Source organism: Thamnophis sirtalis, unplaced genomic scaffold, assembly GCF_051295495.1.
Source record: "Thamnophis sirtalis isolate CommonGarterSnake01/CBP01778 unplaced genomic scaffold, rThaSir2_p1.2 scaffold_6, whole genome shotgun sequence".
Classification (NCBI taxonomy): Eukaryota; Metazoa; Chordata; class Lepidosauria; order Squamata; family Natricidae; genus Thamnophis; species Thamnophis sirtalis.
Window position 1 is genome coordinate 118,445,101 of NW_028261386.1, and position 24,902 is coordinate 118,470,002.

Genomic DNA, 24,902 nt, shown 5'->3' on the forward strand with positions numbered 1-24,902 from the left:
CACGCCTCGTTCTGTCCCCCGCACGCTCGGCCTTCTGATTGGTGGATTCTGGGAAGGCGAAAAGGAAACGTGTTCTGAGCCGATCCCGGAAGGGCGCTTCAGAGGCGGCCGCCGTTCTCTTTGCAAGGCTCCGGAGCTCTGCAGGTAATCTGGTTGCTCGGGTGGCTTTGATCGTGGGTCATTCCAAAAGATAGGGGAAGGCTTTCTGCCCGCAGAGGCTCCATGCGCGTTAGAACCTTGCTTTTGCGTGTCATATGCTATATGTGGGTATGCGCATAATTTTGTATGCATGTATTTGTATGTATTTAGTCAGTCGCGTTTCTGTAATGTATATTGGAGGTGGTGACCCTTTGAGAGCTATACGCAACGAAATTTCCTTTTAATGTATGCCGATCAGTGTACATTCAAAGTGACAATAAAGTTATTCAAAGTCAACCCCCCCCCAAAAAAAACCCCTCTGCCAATACATTATTTAGGTGTAGCTTGGATTGTGGGAGGGTGTTGGGATTGAAATTGGTGGGGACTACTGTAATCGAATCTCTACTTTGCAGTTTTCTGGCTATCCAGAAAAAGATTGATGTGGAAAAAGAAAGTAACTAATACCCCCAAGATCAGTTTCCGCCTTCTTCCTTTTGGTGCCCAAGCAGGGAGGCGACCAGGGATTGCCAGACGATAAGGAACAAAGTCCTTGCGAACAGAACCGGATACCTCCACTAGACCAATACGATCGCATTGATTAGGCCTCCTCCGAATTCCATCATCCAGCCAGTGTAGACTGGCAACTACCCGGAGGAGAGCCTTCTCGGTGGCTGCTCCGACCCTCTGGAACGAACTCCCCGTGGAGATTCGGACCCTCACCACCCTCCAGTCCTTCCGCGCCGCTTTAAAGATCTGGCTGTCCCGGCTGGCCTGGGGTTAAGATTCTAACCCCACCTGAATTGTGTGACTGTTGTGCTCTCTTTGTAATATGTTGTATTGTCTTCATGTTGGAATAATGTTTGTCCTCCCCCCCCCTTTTTGAACTGTGAGCCGCCCTGAGTCCCCCCAGGGAAAAGGGCAGCATACAAATAAAGGGAAATAAATAAATAAATAAATAAATAAATAAATGAAGTTGCAACACTTTGTTCTGCGCTTTTAAAAGTCTTGTATTATAAGTACCCTTGGCGAATAATGATTCTGGTAAAAAAAAAAAACCACGCATTTTTAAGCTGCTTTTTATAAAGCATAAGGAATAGATTCTACTGCGAATGAAATTCAGTTTTCTTTCCTAATAATTTATATGGCAGGGTTTTGTTTTACAGGATGTGCAGTTCTAATTTCTGGCAATAAATTAGTGTCGTTTCTTGTGTACCCTGCAGAAATGGATGCCGAAGCAGTTACAAAATACTCAAAACTGCATGCTAAACCTCTGGGGTTTTTCCTCCAATATGGAACGGCTGGATTCCGTTGCAAAGCAGGAAACCTCAACCATGTCATGTTTCGTATGGGACTTCTAGCTGTCCTGAGGTCGAAGAAGACCAAATCCACTATTGGTGTGATGGTTACAGCTTCTCATAACCCTGAAGTAAGAAACTGAGCATTGCAGAGGAAGAGAACAGCTTTTGTGTAGGAACTCTGGTTCTAAAATTATTTGGGCCTTGAAAACAATGTCTATTAACTGTCGTGGCACGACAAAACCGCGCTCGACTACAGCGCGCCCGATTAAACCGCGTCGCTGACGTCATCAGCAGAGCGACAACAGCGAGCGTGGAGAAAGAAGGGCGCTTTAAATAGCGCTTTGAAAACAAGCCGATTCAAGTTAAGGTAAGGGTTAGGTTTAGGGTTAGGTTAAGGGTTAGGTTTAGGGTTAGGTTTAGGGTTAGGGTTAGGATTAGGTTTAGCGTTAGGTTAAGGGTTAGGGTTAGGTTAAGGGTTAGGTTTAGGGTTAGGTTTAGGATTAGGTTTAGGGGGGTTAGGTTTAGGTTTAGGGGTTAATTTTAGGTTTAGCGTTTACAGCGTGCTTTTTTCTCCACGCTGTTGTCGCACTGTGATGACGTCAGGTACGCGGTTTCGTCGAGTGCCCTTTAGTCGAACGCGGTTTTGTGGTGGAACCATTAACTGTTATATTTCTGTTTAGTTTAAACTGGAAAAAGCTTTTTTTAACCTGCATTTTAGTATGCAGGTAATCCTCGACTTATGATTGGTTGTTTAACTGCCATTTGAAGTTACAAAGACCTCAGAAAATGGGATTGTGGCCCATAAAGCATCATTATCAAATGCCATGCCCCCCCCTGGTCACATGGCTGCATTTTCGATATCGAACACAATTCAATCCTGAGTTACAAATATTCTGTCAGTGCATTTTGGGTGCTTGAGAGTTGATTCAAATTTACAGCTCGGTGTATCATCCTGTGGATCATCACGTGATCGCTACTTGTGACTTTTTTGCAGATTTCTGGCAAAAAACACCTCTTTGGGAGAATGAATTCACTTAATGACTATGTGGTTCTCTTAACAAATGTATGATTTTGATTTACAACTGTTTTTTAATGACCGCTGTAAAAGCAGTAAAAAAAATTGGGCCCAGTCATTTGGGGAGCCTCCGCTTATGATCGCAGTGACTTATGACTGAAATTCCAGCCCCTATTGTGATTGTAAGTGGAGAACTACCTGTAGTGTTAACCTGTAAATTATCCAGCCGAAACAGCTTCCATGGATCGCCGTATCCATTCCTTTTTAGGGCTAAACAATATCGGTTGCCTCAATGTGCAAACATTGCTACAAACAGGGAAGCAGGCCCTTCTCGCTAAAAGTACCACCTGACAACCCTAGCCCAGGACCGAAAACAGTGGCGTCAAATTTCCATGGAAATCGCCTATACCCACGATGGGTGAAGAGGCGTCAAGTACAAATACAAGTAAATTATGTGTTACATCTGATTGATTCATTGACGGGATATAACTTGCACTTCCTGGAACCTTTTCATAATTTGCTCTGCCTTCTTTGTTCAATTATTTACAGCACAAACATATGCATGTTTACTTTGAAATAAATCTCACTAAGTTAGGTGGTGCTTTTTGCAATATAAGCAGGAATAGGAGTGCCACCTCTAACTTTTCAGTGAGATTAAATCATTTTACCTTTTTTGACATTCTTTTTGAAAAACGACTTACAACTTTTGGTATGATTGATTTAATAATTTTTACTTATTTATTTATTATAACGGTGTTATATCAAAATGATTTTCCTTGGGCAATTTACAACCCTCTATCTTTTAAAGGAGTGCAAAACTTTCAGGCATGACCTGTTTTAAAGTCAAAGCAGTTTTGAGCTTGAAGCAAGCGTTTAGAGTTCCAAACACTTCGGATTGGAAACTTTACACATTTTAAATATATTTCTTTGTTTCAGAGAAACTGCATCTTTTTTCTAAACATGCCATCAACTTTGATAATGAACATTTTCTGTCTTCCTCCAGGAAGACAATGGCGTGAAGCTGATTGATCCTTATGGGGAGATGTTGGCCCCTACCTGGGAAGACCATGCCACGTTCTTGGCAAATGCAGAGGAACCTCAGTTACATTGTGTCCTGACTGAGATCTGCCAGAAGGAGGCGGTAGATCTTCAGAACAAGGCCTTCGTTGTGATTGGTAGGGACACCCGGTAAGCCAGAAAGCCAACACGTGTCTTGCAGTATATATAAAGGGCAACATATATGTTCATCAGGCTGTTCATTGGGATCACATAGATTCACCTGGAAAATTTGGCACTTGTGATATTGGGGGGTGGCAGAAAGTGGTGGATGGCCATGGTTAATATGGTGCCTTTTCAGGCAGACTAAATACACCCGTCTCCTTCAATTTTACTTCCATACCACAGTGTGGTGTAGACCTATAACAGCCTGCATTCATCCATGGCTTCCTGATCGCTGCTTATACATTTATTTTGTGCTGGTTTTGCACAAAATAAATGTTTAGAGAGAAGCTGGGAATGTGTACAGTTTAGTTCCTCAAAGGAAGCATTTCCAGAGGAAGGAGGATGTGGCTGTAGATTAGTGGTGGGTTTCAAAAATTTTTGGAACCTACTCTGTGGGTGTGGCCTCCTTTGTGGGAGTGGCTTGCCGGTCATGTGACCTGGTGGGAGTGGCTTGTCGGCCATGTGTTTTCTCTCTCTCTCTTTCTCTTTCCTTCCTTTTTCTTTCTGTCCCTTTTTTCTTTTTTTCTTTCATCTGTCTTTTTCTTGCTTTTTTCTTTATTTTTTTATTTCTTCCTTTCTCTCTCTCTCTCTCTGTGTCAGTCTGTCTGTCTGTCTGTCTCTCTCTCTGTGTCAGTGGTGGGTTTCAAAAAATTTTGGAACCTCTTTAGGTGTGGCCTGCTTTCCGGGTCCACTGGTGGAACCTCTTCTAACCGGTTCGGGAGATTTGACGAACTGGTTCTACCGAATAGGTGCGAACTGGTAGGAACCCACCTCTGCTGTAGATGTTGGGCCAGCATTAAAGGCGAATCTTAAAAATAAGAAGAACTGGAGGGAAACTTGGGGAAAAGAAACTGAGGCAATATAATAGCTGGTAGCCTAGATGGGCCTAGACAATTCGGTCAGTTGAAGATCTTTGGTTTTAACATCAACACAAGCTGGAAAAGTTGAGGTGGACTGGGGAGGATTTAGGAAGCTGAAGATTTATTGGTTTGTGGGTAACCTCAGGATAGATTGCTGATGAAATCCTGGGAAGATTACTGAAGATCTGAAGAGTGGAATCGCTCATGAGATGTGTACCTTGAACAACCTCATCCTGCCTCCTCCCCCATGGGACATGGTCTATGGCAGTGGTGAAATTCAAAAAAAAATACTACCATTTCTGTGGGCATGACTGGGTGGGTGTGGTGTGACTTGGTAAGTGTGGCTTGGTGGGCATGGCAGGGGAAGGATACTGCAAAATCTCCATTCCTACCCCAATCTGGGGCCAGCCAGAGGTGGCATTTGCTGGTTCTCCGAACTACTCACACTTTCCGCTACCAGTTCTCCAGAACCTGCTGGATTTCACCTCTTCCCTATGGTCCATGATCATCCTTCATGGGACATGGTCTACCTTGCACTGCCTCCTCCTGCCTCCTCCCCCATGGGACATGAGCCGGTTCCGCCCTTCCTCAGCTGCATTGCATTTTCCTGTTATCCAGCTCAGCATTGGCCTTAACCCTCTGTGAGCAATGACACCTGAGACTGTAGATCAGTTGCCAGATCCGGTGAAGGCAGTTCCTCTTTATCAGCCTGCATAAGTCACCTAAAGTTCTGTAAAGAAGAAAAAAAATGGGAAGCAGGTGTATAAAATATACCAGGTAATAAATAGATGCCATATGAATCATTGGGAACACCGTGGGAAATGCCAAGGCATTTTTTGGGTGGATCCTAATAAAAAACCTGCCTAGAATGCTCTTGAGTTGCTCAACAGGTGCCATTCCTTCCCTTTGCAGAAATAAATCTTTTACTTGGCTAGTATTTGTGTTTTAGCTTGTATTTTGGTGTAGTATTTTTAACCAAGTGTTTGTTTGTTTCCACGTTCTGCGTGCAGGCCAAGCAGTAAGGAGCTTTCACAATCAGCCATTGATGGGATATCTGTCCTTGGAGGTCAATATCAGGGTACGTTTGCTCTTTGATCCCCATTTGGTTACTTAGCCTCATGCTGAGATTTCTCCAATTTGGTTCATGTAGGTTTAAGGAAACTATTTGGGAAGTCTGGAACTTGGGGACAGAATTATGGTTTGTATGCAGGAGGCCTCTGACTCCGTCTTTGAAATCTCCAAATAAGAGTTGGAAAGGACTTTAATTGAAACCCTGAAGAACCATTTGAACTTGTAATAGATAATATAGCAATAGCACTTAGATTTATACACCGCTTCGTGGTGCTTTTACAGCCCTCTTTTAAGTGGTTTACAGAGTCAGCATATTGCCCCATCAATCTGGGTCCTCATTTTACCCACATCAGAAGGATGGAAGGCTGAGTCAACCTTGAGCCGGTGAGAGTCAAACTGCTGAACTGCAGTTAGCCGTCAGCTGAAGTAGCCTACAGTACTGTAGCCTAACCACTGCACCACCTCGGCTCTGTATAGGTCTCACTTAGCCAGCAGCCTGGCTCAATGCAAGCCAGGAATGGAACTTCAACTGCAAACGTGTTAACTATAGCTCCCAACATTCCTTAGAATTTATTTTTGGATGGGCTCTTGGGAAATGTAGTTCCACAAAATCTGGATTATTACAGGAGTTTGATTTTGACCAGCTCAAGGTTGACTTAGCCTTCCATCCTTCCAAGGCCAGTAAAATGAGGACTCCCATAGTTGTGGGCAATATGCGGACATTGTAAACTGACCAGAGATCACTGGGGGACAGTATATAAGGTAAAGGTTCCCCTCGCATGTATGTGCTAGTCATTCCCAACTCTAGGGGGCGGTGCTCATCTCCGTTTCAAAGCTGAATAGCCAGTGCTGTCCAAAGACATCTCCGTGATCATGTGGCCGGCATGCCTAAATGCCAACGATGCACGGAACGCTGTTACCTTCCCACCAAAGGTGATTCCTATTTTTCTACTTGCATTTTTAACGTGCTTTCAAACTGCTAGGTGGGAAGAAGCGGAGACAAGTAACGGGAGCTCACTCCGTTACGCGGCGCTAGGGATTTGAACTGCTGAACCGCCGACCTTTCTGATCGACAAGCTCATCGTCTTAGCCACTGAGCCACCGTGTCCCTTTACAGCAGTGTTTCTCAACCTTGGCAACTTGAAGATGTCCGGACTTCAACTCCCAGAATTCCCCAGCCAGCATTCGCATTCGCTGACTGGGGAATTCTGGGAGTTGAAGTCCGGACATCTTCAAGTTGCCAAGGTTGAGAAACACTGCTTTACAGTATATAAGTCTAAGTGCTATTGCTATGGGTAAATGAATATTTGACTCCTCTCTCTCTCTCTCTTACTAGATTATGGTTTAGTAACAACCCCACAGTTACACTATATGGTCCGTTGTCACAACACCCAAGGCAGCTATGGAACACCAACAGTGGAAGGCTATTATCAAAAGCTCTCCAAGGCTTTTCTGGAACTTACAATGCAGGTAAAAAGAATCATCTTCCCTAAAGAGAAGATCTGGTTTGGATTCTTAAGTGCATTTATTAAAAATTCATGAGTCCTTTTAAGACTAGCCATAACCCCAGCCAGGTATCAGCACTCTCAATGCACAAGATAATGGATCAAAATGGACTTTTATCCTATCAAAGAAGAACCTTTTTAAGGAAAGTTGACTCTACTTGCTTTTGAATATGTGTAAAATATTTTTGCTGAAGCAGATGTATAATCCTATGGGCAAAAATGAACCATCCAGTTCACCGACAAATGCGCGCTCGACAAAAGCGCGCCAACGAAACCGCGGGGAGAAAACCGTGAGTTCAAAAGCGCACCAATGAATGAGTGCAGAAGCGTGACGACAACAACGCGCCGACAGAAGCGCGTTCTAAACCTAACCCTAAAGGTAACCCTAAACCTAACCCTAACCCTTACCTTTACCCTAATCCTTACCTTAACCGTAATTGTGCTTCTGTCGGCGCTCTTTTGTCGGTGCACCTTTGGACCGCTGTCGATGTCGTGGTTTTATCGCCGCGGTTTCATCAGCATACTGTTGTCGGGCGCGCATTTGTCGGGTCCTGGAACCATCCTACTCATTTTATTTATAGTGCCCAATAACTACTGAAATTCATTTATGACATTTTTAATTTGCACTTCTTATTTTTGTAATTTAATTTAATTTAATTTATTAGATTTATAGGCTGCCCAATCCCGGAGGACTCCGGGTGGCTTACACAGAACAAAAGAAAACAAACAAAATAAAAATATGTACTTAGCTCTGATGAGTTATTATTTTTTTTTTTCTATTTAAACAGAACTTTTTTATTTTTCTTTAAAAAAAAACACAAATATGTCATTTGTCAATCATTAAAACATTGAAGTACATTTTTTTTTGTTGTGTGTACCCCTCCCTCCCTCCACCCCCCCCTCCTCCTTCCCCCCCCCCCCCCCGACTTCCCAGAACCCGTACCCGGTATGGATTTTTAACTAACACAGTCTAAAATCTATTGAGAAAAAAGAAATAAAGAAATTAATGACATTCTAGATTGACCTTAGCTTCTTCTTACTGAACTAACTTTTAACAGTTTAAATCATTTCTGATCTTAAGCATAGGCTAACTGGAATTTCTTAGTCCCGTATTTATTTTGTATATAGTCAATCCATTTTTTCCAGTCTCGTTTATATCTCTCATTTGAATGATCTTTGAGATATGCCGATATTTTAGCCATTTCAGCTAAGTTTGTTACTTTCAATGTCCATTCTTGGATTGTAGGCAAGTCTTCCTTCTTCCAATATTGCGCCACCAACAGTCTTGCTGCAGTTATCAGGTGCAAAGTCAAATTGGTCTCTACCACTGTAAAGTCAGTACATATACCTAGTAAAAATAACTGAGGACTAAACTTTATCCTTCTTTTAAAAACATTTTGCATGACCCACCATATTTTTATCCAAAATGCCTTAACCTTTTGGCAGGTCCACCATATATGATAATATGTAGCATCGAGAGAACCACACCTCCAACATTTAGGCTGTACATTCGGATACATAGAAGCCAACTTTTTAGGATCTAAATGCCATCTATAGAACATCTTGTAAAAATTTTCTCTCAGATTTTGAGCTTGTGTAAATTTCACATTTCTTACCCAAATTCTTTCCCATGTATCCAACATTATTGGTTCCTCAATATTTTGAGCCCATTTTATCATACAATCTTTAACTAATTCTGTTTCCGAATCCATCTGTATTAATACATTATATATCCTCTTTATATGAGTTCTGATGAGTTATTTAATGAAAATAGCTCAGTGAAAATAAGTGGTAGCGGCAGGACAGACCCTGTAAAGTGAAAGTTGGGAGTTACAAATCTCATTTCCCCATAACCTGCTGGGGTCTATCCACCCTTCTTTCCTGAGCTCCCTTTTGCTTTCTTTTCTGCAGGCTGCTTCCCAGAAAGATGGCCATAGGGGACTGAAGATCGATTGTGCGAATGGCATAGGAGCCTTAAAACTCAAAGAAATGGAACCATACCTTTCAGAGAGCCTGGCAATAGACTTGGCCAACGATGGAAGGGAAGGGAAGCTCAACCACATGTGTGGGGCTGATTTTGTCAAAGTTCATCAGAAGCCTCCTGTAGGTAGGCCACTCGAAGACTTAGGCATAAATCATTGGTGGGATTCAGCCAGTTCGCACCTATTCGGGAGAACCGGTTGAAGAGCCGAGGTGGCGCAGGGGTTAGAGTGCAGTACTGCAGGCCACTTCAGCTGACTGCTGTCTGCAGTTCGGCGGTTCAGATCTCACTGGCTCAAGGTTGACTCAGCCTTCCATCCTTCCGAGGTGGGTAAAATGAGGACCCAGATTGTGGGGGCAAGTTGCTGACTCTGTAAACCGCTTAGAGAGGGCTGAAAGCCCTATGAAGCGGTATATAAGTCTAACTGCTATTGCTATTGCTACTTTCTAAGCCAGTGGTAGTCAACCTGGTCCCTACCACCCACTAGTGGGCATTCCAGATTTCAAGGTCGGTGGTAGGATTCTTGCTGTAACTCTGCTTTATAAATTTTATAAAGTAAATTTACTTCCCTACTTTATAAATCACCATTACTGTAGAACCGGTGGGCGGTTAGAAAATCTTACTACTAACAGAGATACAAAAGTGGGTGATAGGTATAAAAAGGTTGACTACCCCTGGTCTAAGCAGTTCAGAGAACAGGTTGTTGGAAGAAATCTCATTTTGTTTTTCCCCACTTTACAGGGCTAATCCTGTAAGGAAGGCAGGAAGAAAACATTCTGATGTTGTTTCTAGCCTAATCTTTATTGCCCTGATTACAGAAACTGCTTCTCTGATTAATCCTCATTACATTGTAACAGCTAAGGCGAAGCGCCCATCGACCTGAGTGACCTTGAGTTGGCCACGCCCACCCAGCCACATGACCACTGAGCCACACCTACCCAGCTGGTCATTAGGACAGAGAACTGATTGTTAAACTATTTAAATCCCGCCACTGGCATAAATATATCCCCAAAACTAAAGTGACTTCAGAGAAAGACGGATGGCAAATATATATATAGCAGTAGACTTATATACCGCTTCATAGGGCTTTCAGCCCTCTCTAAGCGGTTTACAGAGAGTCAGCATATTGCCCCCAACAATCTGGGTCCTCATTTTACCCACCTCGGAAGGATGGAAGGCTGAGTCAACCCTGAGCCGGTGAGATTTGAACCGCTGAACTGCTGATCTAGCAGTAGCCTGCAGTGCTGCATTTAACCACTGCGCCACCATATGAATGAATGAAGAATGAATGAATTAATTAATACCAACACTGGAAAGAAAAATTGTAACAGTTGCTGGTATCCCAGTGGAAAAGAAGATATAAACATACAACTTGAAGGAAACTTGTAAGAAACTCAGAAAACAAGCAAATCTTATTATCCCCCAAACTGATTTTTCTCTGCAATATATTTTTGCCTGAAGAGACAAAATGGATCAATCCCTAATTGTTTCCAGAATTTGGGTGGGACAAGCATTTACAGGCTTGGCAGATCCCTTTTGCGTTGGTCAGAAGCCTTTTCCAGAGAAAATCAACTTGTCCTCCTTGCTAGATGCAAAGAGTTCATTTCTTGGCCAAGGAGATAACAGAAAATGCCAGATGACGATGAATTTGCTAAATTATAAGTCCAGTAGTCCTTGACTTAATGATTAACAAAGGCCCAGGATTATAGTGTTCTCTGGAAAGAGTGCTTTATGGCCTGTAAAGCACTCCCAACTATTGCAAAATATGGCACTACTATCCCCTGGTCACATGATCATGATTTGGTTGCTCAGCAACCTGTTGGCAGGTATGGCTGGTCGTCAAAATGCCTGGTGATCATGTGATTGCTATTTGCACTCTCCTCTATTGGCTTCCCCAGAAAATCAGTGGGGAAACTATCAGGAAACGTTGCAGACTGTTCCTGAAGAGGACTCCTCCTTGTTTCTGGAGGTGGCTGAAAAAGGTGCCTGCCAAAGGGAGCTGAATTGCTTTGGCAGGAGGCTGAAATGGAGGTAAAATAGCAATAGCACTTAGACGTATATACCACTTTACAGTGCTTTACAGTTCCTCTCTAAGCAGTTTACAGAGTCAGCATATTGCCCCCAACAATCTGGGTCCTCATTTTACCAACCTCTTAAGGATGGAAGGCTGAGTCAACCTTGAGCCTGGTGAGATTCGAACTGCCTAACTGCAGGCAGCAGAAGTAGCCTGCAGTACTGCACTCTAACCACTGCCCCACTGTGGCTGAAATCCTGAAGATACTAGCTCCATTCATGCATCCTGCTGAAGAAGTTCCCATACAAAGGAACTGAACTCCTTCAGTAGATCATTTGCACGCCTTTATTAATGTTCTGACCCTTTGGTAGATTTGTGGCAGAAAGAGAAACTTAAAATTGTTATTTTGCACTGCAAAGAGTATCTGTGCCTGACTATCTATACAACTCAAAGGAGACCAGTAAACATTTCTCTAAAGGTTGCCTGACTGCAACTCCACCTGTTTTCATTGGCCATACTGGGTAGGGCAGATGGATGCTGAACATCATCTAAATATGTTGCCCATTCTTGATTTAATCTGGCAGTTTGTTTTGGAAGTATGTAAAAACCATAACCCATTGATGCCTCAATGTTTTGGGCATCAGGTTCCAGGTCCTTGGAAAGTGGTTTTTCCACGGACTGGTGGGGCGTGGTTTTGCATTCTGCTTGCATCCCACGGTTGGGGCGTCACTTGTTGGCTCGGTGCCGGTCCATGGACCAGGGGTTGGGGACCCCTGCCATAGTCTTTACGCTTCAAATTCTTGCCAATGTACACTTCTGCATTGCTGTCTTGCTTGTTAGGATTACAAATGAATCCCGGGGAGAGGTGCTGCTCGTTGGATGGTGATGCTGACCGAATTGTTTACTACTATGTAGACACTGCTGGCCATTTCCATCTTCTGGATGGAGATAAAATAGCAACTCTAATCAGCACTTTTCTTAAAGAACTTCTGATGAAGGTAATTTATTTCCTTTGGTTAAAGCATTATCTATTCTACTACGATGAACAAATACCGTATTTTTCGGAGTATAAGATGCACCGGAGTATAAGACGCACCAAGGTTTTGAAAAGGCAATTTTTTAAAAAAAGTAGGTTGGTAGATAGAGGGATAGAGAGGGAGAGAAAGAAAGAGAAATACAGTAGGTAGGTAGGTAGATAAAGGGATAGATAGAGAAATAGAGAGAGAGAGAGAAATACAGTAGGTAGGTAGGGAGAGAGAGAGTGTGGGTAGGTAGGGAGAGGGATAGAGAGAGAGAAATAGAAAAGAGATAGAGCGAGAGAAATACAGTAGATAGGTAGGGGGAGAGAGTACGGAGGGAGGGGGGGAGAGAGAGAAATATAGTGGGTAGGTAGGGATAGAGAATGTGTGTAGGTAGGTATGTAGGTAGAGGGATAGAGAGAAATAGAGAGAAATACAGTAGATAGGTAGGGAGAGAGAGAGAAATACAGTAGGTAGGTAGGTAGGTAGAGGGATAGAGAGAAATAGAAAGAGAGAGAGAGAAATACAGTAGAAAAAAGAGCAAAAAATGACCCATTTTTGTGAAAATGGGCCTGTTTTTTTGCAAGACAAATTGCATGCATAGCCTTATGGAGGATTATAGAGTACTGCTGGGGGCTGGGGGGGGAATGGTCCGTTTTTTCACTCATTTCTGTCCTCCCCAGCGCCCAGGAGCACTCTGAAAGCCTCCATAAGGGTATGCACGGCCATTTTGGTGAAGAGGGCAGGGCTTTAGGAGGCAAAAAATGCTGTATTCGATGTATAAGACGCACCCAGATTTTCAGCCTCTTTTTTGAGGAAAAAAGGTGCGTCTTATACTCTGAAAAATACGGTAGATCTTTCCTGGTGCACAGTGAACCCAAACACTTGCATATTTGAAATATCTTCTATGTGGAAAGAGGATGCAAATGAAATGCCATTGTAAAAGATTCTTATTTCTTTTTCCTAAACGTAGCTATAGAGTAGTTAACAATCATATTAACTGCATAGTAATTAACAATTTCTACAGTCGCCTATTTTTTTTTAAAGAGATAAGAGAATTCCTTTTGAGAAAAATACAGCAGATTATTGAGAATTCATTTTAAGAAAAATGCAGTAAATTATTTCCCCCCCCCAAAATACAATGCTTCTGTTTGGATGGGAGGTGGGAGCTGTGTTGTGTTTTACAAAAAAAGCAACAGTTGGGTGCTTCTTAGGTTTCAATGAAAATTAAGCACAGCAGAATTATTGATGGGGTCCGGTAAGCCATTTCCTCAGCTGATTCAAAACAGATTTATAAATTGCAGTGAAGCAGTTGACGTGATGTGCCAGTGCCTGGAGGATGTGAGGGTCTGGATGGGGGTGAACAGACTGGCGCTCAATCCTGACAAGACCGAGTGGCTTGTGTTTTTTCCTCCCACAAATTGGCTTAGTATTCCATCTCTCAGGCTGGGGGGTGAAATTATACACCCCTCAGACAGGGTTTACAATTTGGGAGTCCTCCTGGACCCACAGCTGACTTTTAGATCACCATTTGTCGGCTGTGATCAGGGGGCATTTGCCCAGGTCCGCCTGGTGCACCAATTGCGTCCCTACCTGAACCGGGAGGATCTTACAACAGTCCCTCATGCCCTCGTGACCTCAAGACTGGACCACTGCAATGCGCTCTACATGGGGCAGCCCTTGAAGAGTGTTCGGAGACTCCAGCTGGTCCAGAATGCAGCCGCGCGAGCGATTGTGGGTGCACCCCGGTACACTCACGTTACATCTATCCTCCGCGAGCTGCACTGGCTACCTATTGGTCTCCGGATACGCTTCAGGGTGCTAGTTATTACTTATAAAGCCCTACATGGTATTGGACCTGGGTACTTGAGAGACCGCCTTCTGCCGATTACCTCCCACAGACCCATTCGATCCCACAGATTAGGCCTCCTCCGTATTCCATCTGCCAGCCAATGTCGGCTGGCGACTACTCGGAGGAGGGCCTTCTCTGTGGCTGCCCCGGCCCTTTGGAACGAGCTCCCCATGGAGATTCGGACCCTCTCCACCCTTCAGGCCTTCCGGACGGCCATGAAGACCTGGCTGTCCCAGCAAGCCTGGGGTTGAGTTTCCCCCGCTACTCGAATTTGCTGTGTCTGTTGTGCTTTTAAATTGTTCGTATTGTCTGATTGTCTTTGTCTTACTTTTTGTAATTTCCCCTCCCTTGGCTTTTTTCAGCCACCCTGAGTCCCTTCGGGGAATAGGGCGGCCTACAAATTGAATAAACTCCAAACTCCAAACCAAAACCAAACAATCTACATTATACGTATAAATCCAGACTGGTTTATTCACAGGCAACTTGCAGTAAAACCTTAATTTCACAGACCCTCATTCAGGGGAAATTGGATGGAACAGACTAAGCTTGGGCTTCATTCCCAAATAATAGTCAAACATTTTCGGAAGTAGTACATAATCTTGACATAATCGATACCATTAGTATTCATCATCATCTTTTAATGATCCATAACCCTTTGCGGGCGGAGTTTGGGCAACTGAATGGAGTGATTACTGACTGGATGCCCTTCCTGTTGCCAATGTTGAGCAGATATATTCAGCAGATATATTCCCAGCATGCTCAGAGAGAAAATATCTGCCTCTACCTAGGATCGAACTCACAGTCTCCTGATTGTGAGGCGAGACCTCCACCTCTAGGCCACCACACCACTCAATCAATACCACTAGTATTAATGGTATTAACTTATATAATCACAGGTGGTTGGTTTTCATGACACACTTCCTCTCCAGATGGCCTTGTTATAACTCATAGTTTTACGATACAATCGAAAAATAGGGTTAATTGTAAAGAGGAATCTAATGCATGCCCTGAAACCTAGCTTGTACTATTAAGAAATGATGGAATATTTCTTTGCATAATCTTGACGTCAAAAGTAGGTTTGGTTAATGGTTAACATGTTTTTCCACCCAAAACGGGAGGGGCAGTGCTTTTGATCTTCCAGATCGGTAGAGAATACATTTCCAATCTCTTTGTAAACTTAAGTTCTTCAAAGGAAAAGATCCATGCAGTTCTTGTGAAGTTGAGTCTTGTTTGTGGAATGTTCCTTTCTCTGCTTCTTCAGGCTGGACAAACCTTATCTTTTGCAGTAATACAAACAGCGTATGCCAATGGGAGCTCTACCGGTTATCTGGAACAAACCATGAAGGTATGAAGTTGACTTCTTCCAGTCTTAAACAATTAACCATGGCTAAAACACCAACAATGGGGTACGGTGAGGATGGGGAGGTTATGAATTCCAACATATTTTTGTGTCATGCTTGCCTGGAGAGAACCTAGAAGAGCGTCCTCCAAAAAGCCACCTTCCAGATGTGCTGGAATTGCAGCTTTACTCTTAGAAGCCTGGGGTTGGCAGCGATGCTTTGCTACACATCTGGAAGACGGCAGGCGAGAGAAAGCTGGGGTGCTTTAATAACAAAAAAGAAATAAAACATTGCTATTGTTGTTGTTTTTCCTATGTGTTCCAAGCACTGCATTTCATGAGTGACACTTTTGTAAAAAAAAGGGGGGAAAAATCAACCCTGTGTATAATGTATTTTAAACTGATCCTTACGTGTGCTGCTTGCTGATCATTTGGAGTTTTATGGCAAAGTATGAAAAGTTTTAGGAAAAAATCCCAAAAGTTGCTTCCATTTTTACTCACGCGGTCCTGACTAACCGAGAGTTCGGAACAAACACATGGCTTGTTCCTTGATGAACAGCACAATTAAGAATGCCATCTCACAATTACTCACCAGAAAATCAATTCCATTTGGTTTTATCTGATTATTTAACTAATAATCAGCCCCCTCTCTTTTTGCTGGCTGTCTTTCTAAAGTTCTCTGGTTGCATTCATAAAACACACTTAACCTGGTTATGCCACTAACCATTAACTAGGCAAATGGTTTGGATTTGTACAGAGGTCTATCCACCTGCAAATCTAATCAAGGTTAGCATTAGGCATGCTTTCCCTATTGTACTTTTCTGCTAGTTCTTTATCTGCCCCAATTCAATCTGGCAGTCTGGGCATGCTGCAGATCCCCTCAGCCAAAAACTGCCAGTGGGCCTTTTCTGCAGTAGCCCTTGCTCAGTGGAAAATCCTCCCCTCGGAGATTAGAATGGTCCTAATCCTGCAGAATCCAATCTGGGTTGGGCACGGGGCCAAAGGTTTAGTCTTCTGAACTTTCAGATTCATGCCGGAGTCCATTCTCAGGGAATTTCTCCTTTACCAGTGACAGTGCTCTTAACACACTCCGCTAGAGATAGGTTCCCTGAGTATGGGCTCCGGCACGAGGTCCGAAAGCTAGGAAGACTAAACCTCTGGTCCGGGGTTGAAATCTACTTACTTTCGCTATCGCTTCGCAAATGTGAGCGTCCATATGCAGGGCATCAGAAACGGACATGATGACGTCCGTGCAGGTGGGCGGAGCCTGCTACCGAGCACGCCTGCAAAGGTAAGTAGAACAGCAGGTGTGTGTGTGGGGGGGGGAAGGATGCACTGTGCCACGTGATTTAGATTAGCTCGAAAGCAGGCTTTCCTATATTTAGCTAATATAAATATAAATTCCTATATTTAGCTAATATAAATTGTGTGTGATAGCTGATCGTCGGAAATACCAGTTTGCCTGAACTGGTAGTATTTTTTTACTACTTGTTCGGGTGAACCGGTAGCTTTTTTTTACTACCGGTTCGGGTGATCTGGTCTGAACCGGTAGCATTTCACCCCTGCTCTGGTCCCGGTGACCAACCTTTATTGGATCCTGCAACATTAAACAGTGGTTAAATGCAGCACTGCAGGCTACTTCAGCTGACTGCAGTTCTGCAGTTCAGCTGTTCAAATCTCACCGGCTCAGGGTTGACTCAGCCTTCCATCCTTCCGAGGTGGGTAAAATGAGGACCCGGATTGTTCTTGGGGGCAATATGCTGACTCTGTAAACCGCTTAGAGAGGGCTGAAAGCCCTATGAAGCGGTATATAAATCTAATTGCTATTGCTATTATCCTGGGATACATATATTTGCCTTCATTCAGTCCTAATCCTGTTAACCTTTCCTAAAGCTTTAAAAACTTGGCCGTGTTCCTGACTCTGAATGTGTTAAAGGCTGGATTTCTTGATTTTACTGACAACAGTTTATCTTGGATGCTGTGTTTGGAGATTTGGAGATTTTTATTATTTTTTTAATAGTTTAAATAGTTTTGGGAAACCCAGAGTTTCCTTGTTGATGATCAGTGTCATTGGCATAATGCGCTTCTTGCCATCGGTCAGGCATTGCTCTTCTGAGCCTTCTGCCCTTGAGGGATTGCTGTCTTTCTGCGTTCCAACTTTTCAAAGATTACGTTGCTTGTAATGCAGAATTATGCACCCATCACACTGTGTCTTTCTTTCTCAGGTGCCTGTTCACTGTGCCAAAACGGGAGTGAAACATTTGCATCACAAGGCACAAGAATTTGACATTGGAATTTATTTTGAAGCAAACGGTCATGGCACAGTAAGTATGTATTCGTTGAAAGGAGTCTAGAGCTGTTCATCAGAGTCTAAATTTTAACCAATGAAGCATCTCTTTCTTTTTCTTTTTTTTGGGTTCAAAAGTTTTATTTCTTTTAAAACAAACATTTCATCATTCCTCAATCAGTAAGACATCAAAGTACAATTTTTTGTGTGTCAAAATAGTTCTAGTTTACCACCAAATTCTTGTCTAGCCTAATGTATACCCCTCCCTCCCTCCCCCCTCCCCCCCAACCCCCCCTCCTCCCCCCTGACTTCCCAGAACCCGTACACGGTATGGATTTTTAACAAACACAGTCTAAAATCTATTGAGAAAAAAGAAATAAAGAAATTAATGACATTCTACATTGACCTTAGCTTCTTCTTGCTGAGCTAACTTTAAACAATTTAAATCATTTCTGATCTTAAGCATAGGCTAACTGGAATTTCTTGGTCCCGTATTTATTTTGTATATAGTCAATCCATTTTTTCCAGTCTCGTTTATATCTCTCATTTGAATGATCTTTAAGATATGCCGATATTTTAGCCATCTCGGCTAAGTTTGTAACTTTCAATGTCCATTCTTGAGTTGTAGGCATCTCTTTCTGAGCACAAGGCATGTGTGTGTGAGAGAGAATTTTGATTGTGTTTCTTTTCCATTTTTTCCCTCTGTTGATAGTCCCATGTGTTTTTCTTTCAAGGTATTGTTTAGTAAAGCCGCAGAGGATAAGATAAGATTCCAGGCAAAAGAAGAAAAAGATAACCAAAAAAGAGAAGCTGCAAAGATGCTCGAAAACACAATTGATCTGATAAATCAGGTAGGAATGTTGGTCCATTACTAAGTAAAGAAGCTTGTCTATGAAGTCTTGAAGTCTTGAAGTCAAATTTGGCTCCTAATTGCACACCAGCATCTATTCATAGAGTTTAAATAGAGGTAAAAATAGAGAAGTGATTTCCTATTGTCCTCTTTCCAGATGTAAGTTTGTTTCCCAAATTAGTCTTCCTTGTCTTCTCAGATACGGCACCAAGGAAAGATTTAGCTTAGCTTTCTCAATCAGCAAAGCTAGCTGGGAACTACTACGAGTTCAAAGCTGTTCCAAATATGTTCTCTTGAAAAGAGCCCAGTGGATGTATTTGGAAGAAAATTAACAATCTAGGTTCCATCTGAGTTACGGATGGATATACTTCCTTTTTTATTCTAAATCAGTTAAAATTCTCAAAAGTGTCCCATCTCCTATCGTTCAGTAGGGAGTCACCATTTAGGGTTCCACCACAAAACCGCGGTAGACTAAAGCGCGCTCGACGAAAGCGCGTACGTGACGTCATCACAGCGCGACGAAAACAGCACGCTGTGAGTGGTAAATTTAAAATTAACATGTAAATCTAAACCTAACCCCCCCAAACCTAACCCTAAGCCTAACCCTTAACCTAACCCTAAACCTAACCCTTAACCTAACGCTAAACCTAACGCTAACCCTTAACCTAACCCTAAACCTAACCCTAACCCTAAACCCTAACGCTTAACGTAACCCTAACCCTAACCCTTAACCTAACCCTAACCCTAAACCTAACCCTTACCTTTATGTGAATCGGCTTGCTTTAATTTTATTTTAATTTTAATTTAATTTATTTTTAATTTTATTTGTCGCGCTGCTGATGACGTCACGTACGCGCTTTAATCGGGCGCGCTTTAGTGGACCGCGGTTTTGACGGGTCACGACCATTTAGATGTTTAATTTTAAACAAGCACAAAACCTGCCCTTGTTCTTATACCCCTGTATGTCCATCCTTAGTTGGGATGCCTTATATAAATGCAGACTTAATTTTTGAAATTCTTAGTGTTCCCTATGCAATTGAAGATTGTTATTGGGAGAATCTGCAAGGCTTTATTCTGTGCAGCAAAACTTTGTAAGGGAAATGACTCCAATAAGCCATTGTGGAGAGAATGATAGGATCCATTTTTTAAAACAGGGTAAGGTCCCATAGGTAGTATGGTTCTTTTCCCTCTAAGCAGTAAGTGTTGGAAATTAACTGTAATAGCTTCGTAGCCATTTTTCAGTACTGATGTGGTTAGAATCAATTAACTGACTTCAACCATATTCTGTTCCATCGATTAAAAGGGTGACGATATTTTCAAAAGTTGGTTTCAAATTCAGCAGAGTTTTGAAGCAGAAGTGGGTGAAACAATATGGGAGCTTGGTTACACTTTGGTGATCAGGAAAAGCCAGCATCTAAAATACTTTTGTATAGATTTTAGTCTCGGAAGCATTTACTGCAGATTAGATTCCTTGAAACAAAAACTTTTTATGATCAATAAGCAAAGCAGGCATCCATAATCAATTAAAAAAAAACAAATAGGAGAAAGAACAACTCTCATCTATAGTATAATTGAGCCTCGTTGGTGCAGTGGTTAGAATGCAGTACTGCAGGCTACTTCTACTGCCTGCAATTTGGCAGTTCGAATCTCACCAGGTTCAAGGTTGACTCAGCCTTCCATCCTTCCGAGGTTGGTAAAATGAGGACCCAGATTGTTGGGGGAAAGAGGCTGACTCCGTAAACTGCTTAGAGAGGTTTGCAAAGCACTGTGAAAGTGGTATATGTCTTAAGTGCTATTGCTATTGCTAAGGAATAAATTATGTAGAGGCAAAAGCTTCTTACATGCATTGTTACCATAATCTGAGTCAGTTTTAATACCAGTTTAACTCATCTTCAAAGCAAGATCCTGTAACTAGTCCTAGGAAAACAGTGAGATCTGACAGTAGGACAGAGTTAGAATCAATAATGTTTTACAAAGTACCTTGCATGAGATATTTTCAGTTATACTATCCAAGTGTGGAAGAGATTGATTTTTCCCATCTGTTTTTCTTTCCTTTTTTTCCCCTTTTCTTTTGCACTAGACAGTTGGTGATAGTCTCTCCGACATGCTTGTGATCGAAGCCATCTTGATGTTGAAGAACCTCACAATTGCACAGTGGGATGCTCTGTACACGGATCTCCCAAACCGACAACTCAAAGTGAAGGTTAGTTGGGAACCAGAATTAAATGGATTGTTAAAATTAAATGGACTGTTAAAAAAAATTAAACTTTTTTTTTTCTTGGGTAGATGCGATCCAGAGATGGGAAGACCAGAGGGGGAAAAAAAATCAGTGATGCCATTTGAGGCTGCAGGGGGGAGGGAAATAAAGGCCATGCTACATTGATGATGATGATAAGTTGAACTAATAAGTCCTCTGAATACCTTACTCATCTCAGCAGTCTAGTTAGTAGATGGTGTGATGAACAAAAAGAAATGGCAGAGGCTACTGTGGGATCGTCACATGGAAACACTTGAATAATGAGTATCTGGTGATATAATGTATAAGGTTAGGAACTTACTATAATGATACTTTGCTGCTGATGAAGCAATTTTAATAGGGGAACAAATGAAAACTGGTATATATAGGCAGCGACGCCTTGTTGAAAAATGAAGGAATAAGATCTCTGTTTGAAGGTATGAAATGCAAGGTTAACAATGAATAGAAGTATACTTTGTGGGGGAAAATAATGCCAATGTTAACTGAATATATATTGTAGAATGAAAATGAGGCCTTTAGTTATATTAGATGGAATATCTGAGACGGTAAATATTATTTGAAGATGCAGATGTTAAAACAACTGTAACCAAACGACATGCTGCATGTGATGATGGTTTTTTTCCCCCCCCTCCCCCTTCTTTTTTGGACCTTTTTGTCTTTTTTGTCTTTTTTGTCCTTTTTGACTTCCCCCTCCTTCCCCCCCCCCTTTTTTTTAAACCCTAGCATGTTGTGGTGTTTATTAGATATACAACAGAGAGATATGGGATGTATAAACTTAGTAGGGATGCACCTGTGATCAAATGACATATTGTATGTGATGATGGGGTTTTCCCCCCCTTTTTTTTCTTCTTCTCTTTTTCCCATTGTTGTCTATGTAATAAAAAAATAAAAGAATTGTCAAAAAAAATAAATGAGTATCTTTAGTCTTGCAAACCAATCTTAATACATTTTGTTTATACCTTTGGAGTTAGCAACATAGAAGCTCTGATTAAAAGGTCATAGCACTCCTCAGATCAATAGCAATAGGATTTATGGAGATGATTGCGGGCCTATCTTATGGACAACCCATCCCGACCGCATCTGGATCGTCAGACCCGGGGGAAGGGCCCTGTGGTGAGGGATAGCATTGTGGTTCGGTAGGAGCCTTTGGAGCTGCTATCAGTGAGTGGTTTCAGGATGCTCACAGGAGAAGATAACAAGCAGCTGTGGCTCGTTAAGGATCTCCTGCGGATAAAGGACTGATGGTGCCACGCCTTAGTTGCAGAGGTCAACGTTTGTTCGTTCGTCCGTTCCGTTCCTGTTCTAGTTTGTGTTCATGATTCAAAGAAGCACTTGGATAAGTGATTTGCTTTATATAAACCTGGTTTGCTGTGAGAGTTTGTTTTTGCATTTGCTGTTTAACTTTTTGCCAGAGAATTTATCTATGCTTATTTTGGGCTCGCAGCCAGCAAAAGCCGGGACTGATAAAGACATTCCTTTGCAAGCTATGTGTGACTGTCGTTTCTGAACGAGCAAGGAGGAGGGTCAGAACAGATTTATATACTGCTTCACAGTGCTTTTACAGCCTTCTCTAAGTGGTTTACAGAGTCAGCCTATGGCCCTCAATAATCAGGGTCCCCATTTTACCCACCTCGGATGGATGGAAGGCTGAGTCAACTTTGAGCCTGGAGAGATTCGAACTGCCAAATTGCAGCTGGCAGTCAGCAGAAGTAGGCTGCAGTACTGCATTCTAACCACTGCGCCACCGTGGCTCATTTTATTTGTTTCCTGGTTTCTCCTCGTTGGAGAATTGATACACAGTTGCAATTTTGGCAGGACAGACGATGTTACTTGTTTTCATTTTGACTTTCAGGTTGCTGATAGGCGGGTCATCAGCACGACAGATGCTGAAAGAAGAGCGATTGCACCTCCAGGGCTGCAAGAAAAAATCGACCATCTGACTCAGCAGTTTCAATTGGCTCGGGCATTTGTTCGTCCATCTGGAACAGAAGACATAGTCAGAGTCTACGCCGAAGCTGACTCCCAGGTGAAAATGGGCATGATTCATTTAGAACATGGATGTCCAACCTTGGCAGCTTAAACACTTGTGGACTTCAACTCCCAGAATTCTGGGAGTTGGAAGTCCACAAGTCTTAAAAGTTGTCAAGGTTGGACACCCCTGATTTAGCGTCTGTGAAGTAAATTGGGATGAATTTCTATAGCATGCAGGGAAGTCCTTTTCTGTCAGTAACATTTTCAAACTAGGTGAATTGATATAATCTATAGCTGGGATGGCAAACCAGCGCGAGGCCTTGCTGTTAGCTGGCCAGCGCGCATGCGCGCGCTGGCCAACAGAGTTCAGCCTTTTTTAAAGCCATTTTTCGCCCTCCCCAGTCTCCAGAGGCTTTATAGGAGCCTGGGGAAGGCGAAAAGAGCCCCCCCTGCCCCCCGCTGGAGGCCCTCCGGAGCACAAAAAAATGGCCTTATGGGCAAACTGAAAGTTTGGAAACAGACTTCCAGTTTGCACGTAGGGTCGGTTTAAGCGTTCCGGAGGCTTCAAGGACCTTCAGGAGGCTTTCCTGAAGCGTCTGGAAGACTACAAATGACTCTACAAGCAACCCGGAAGTCACTTCCAGTTTGCTTGTAGGGCTGGTTTGAGCCCTCCAGAGACTTCAGGGACCTTCAGGAGGTTTCCCGAAGCCTCCAGAGGATTAAAAACGATCCTACGAGCAAACCAAAAGGTCCCTGAAGCCTTCGGAGGACTAAAAATGACCCTACAAGCAAACCGGAATTGACTATAAATCCTCTGGAGCCTGGGGAGGGCGAAAAAAGCATGCAAAAAATGGAGGGGAGCGCCTCTCATGCGTGCATGTGCATGGGGGGGTCGCGTTGTATTATGGGTGCGGCACGTCCGCGCATGACCCCCCTACAGTCCCCCCTTATGGCACGCGAGCCAAAAAAGGTTCGCCATCGCTGATCTATAGGTATGCAAGCAACAGTACTTAGTCCTCTTGAAGTTTTACCAGGCTCCTTCCCATTTCTTCTTGAGCTTATTGGGGAAAAGAGAAATGAAGACGGTTTTGTTGCTTGCTCAAAAACCTTGTTTTCCTTCCCTTGGTTTTCCGAAATATTTTTGGGCTAGGAAAGATCTGCTGTGTTTCTAGCAGCTTTTTTGATGGAAAAATTGGGAGCCTGGATAGAAATGAGATAATAATCTGTCATTTCAGAAAACTGAAATGGAGCACGATACGGACATTTCTAAAAAGAAACCTGTCCCTATTCATACTCTCCATCTATTTTTATGAAGGATATCTTCCTATTTAAGTACATTTTGTAAAAAAAAAAATACAAACATGGAATAAAAACAGATGGGGGAACAGGGTCTGTAACGCCTCTCTTCAAAGCTTCATGTTTGAGTTAAAAGATCGTTCTTTGAAATCTGCTCCTCATAGTGTGATGTCTCCCAGTATTATGAGTTATTTAGATTTTTATGAGCCGAGGTGGCGCAGTGGTTAAATGCAGCACTGCAGGCTACTTCAGCTAACTGCAGTTCAGCAGTTCGGCTGTTCAAATCCCACCAGGCTCAAGGTTGACTCAGCCTTCCATCCTTCCGAGGTGGGTGAAATGGGGACCCAGACTGTGGGGGCGATATGCTGACTCTGTAAACCGCTTAGAGAGGGCTGAAAGCTCTATGAAGTGGTATATAAGTCTAACTGCTATTGCTAACTGCTATTTTCACTGCAGCACAAACTTAAAATTGACTCCCAAGTCCTTAATAGTGATGAGCTGTGAGAGACTGTGCCATATGTGGTTTCTGAACTAGGGAGCAAAACAGATTCTTTCAGAAAAAAACGGAATGACATCTAAACGTTCCCTTGGCTAAGATTATTTTATATTGACTTTAGTCTCATATTTTTCTCTTTAGGAGAACGCAGATAAACTCGCCCATGAAGTCTGCTTGGCTGTCTACCATTTAGCTGGCGGATTTGGAGACCCACCCAAGTCTGTTTGATGAAGCGTCATACTTGGATCTGAATCATGAAATTTTGTCATATAAAACCTTTACTAGCCGAGACATACTCAACATTTATTATTGTAAAAAAAAAAAAAAAAAGCAACACTAGGAGTTTTCTGCTTCCTGTCCTTGGAAATTTCAACTTCAACATGCTTTTTCAGAAAATTGCAATCATGACAATCCTAGAGTTGGATTGCAAGT

At 42.6% G+C, this 24,902-nt stretch overlaps 1 protein-coding gene across 2 annotated transcripts; it reads left to right on the forward strand.

The window, feature by feature from the left end:
• Positions 1 to 24: 24 nt before the first annotated feature.
• PGM3 (phosphoglucomutase 3) lies at positions 25 to 24,761 on the forward strand. Of its 2 annotated transcripts, XM_087718820.1 has the most exons (13): positions 25 to 144; positions 1,359 to 1,564; positions 3,455 to 3,639; positions 5,543 to 5,610; positions 6,940 to 7,073; positions 9,020 to 9,215; positions 11,944 to 12,101; positions 15,236 to 15,319; positions 17,539 to 17,637; positions 18,335 to 18,451; positions 20,531 to 20,653; positions 22,560 to 22,733; positions 24,612 to 24,761. In XM_087718820.1, exons 2-13 carry the CDS (start codon positions 1,361 to 1,363, stop codon positions 24,696 to 24,698), a joined length of 1,629 nt encoding a protein of 542 aa, XP_087574946.1. In that variant the 5' UTR covers positions 25 to 144; positions 1,359 to 1,360; the 3' UTR covers positions 24,699 to 24,761. The 2 variants fall into 2 exon arrangements, with proteins under 2 accessions (XP_087574946.1, XP_087574947.1); XM_087718821.1 differs by lacking the exons at positions 25 to 144; positions 1,359 to 1,564 and adding an exon at positions 2,812 to 2,896.
• Positions 24,762 to 24,902: the final 141 nt, after the last annotated feature.

What these genes read in the sequence shown, in the direction of transcription:
- PGM3 (XM_087718820.1), top strand. Translation starts at nt 1,361, where the DNA reads ATGGATGCCGAAGCAGTTACAAAATACTCAAAACTGCATGCTAAACCT. An exon ending in CAGCTTCTCATAACCCTGAA is followed by an intron (nt 1,565 to 3,454) that starts GTAAGAAACTGA and finishes GTCTTCCTCCAG; the next exon opens with GAAGACAATGGCGTGAAGCT. An exon ending in ATCTGGAACAAACCATGAAG is followed by an intron (nt 15,320 to 17,538) that starts GTATGAAGTTGA and finishes TTTCTTTCTCAG; the next exon opens with GTGCCTGTTCACTGTGCCAA.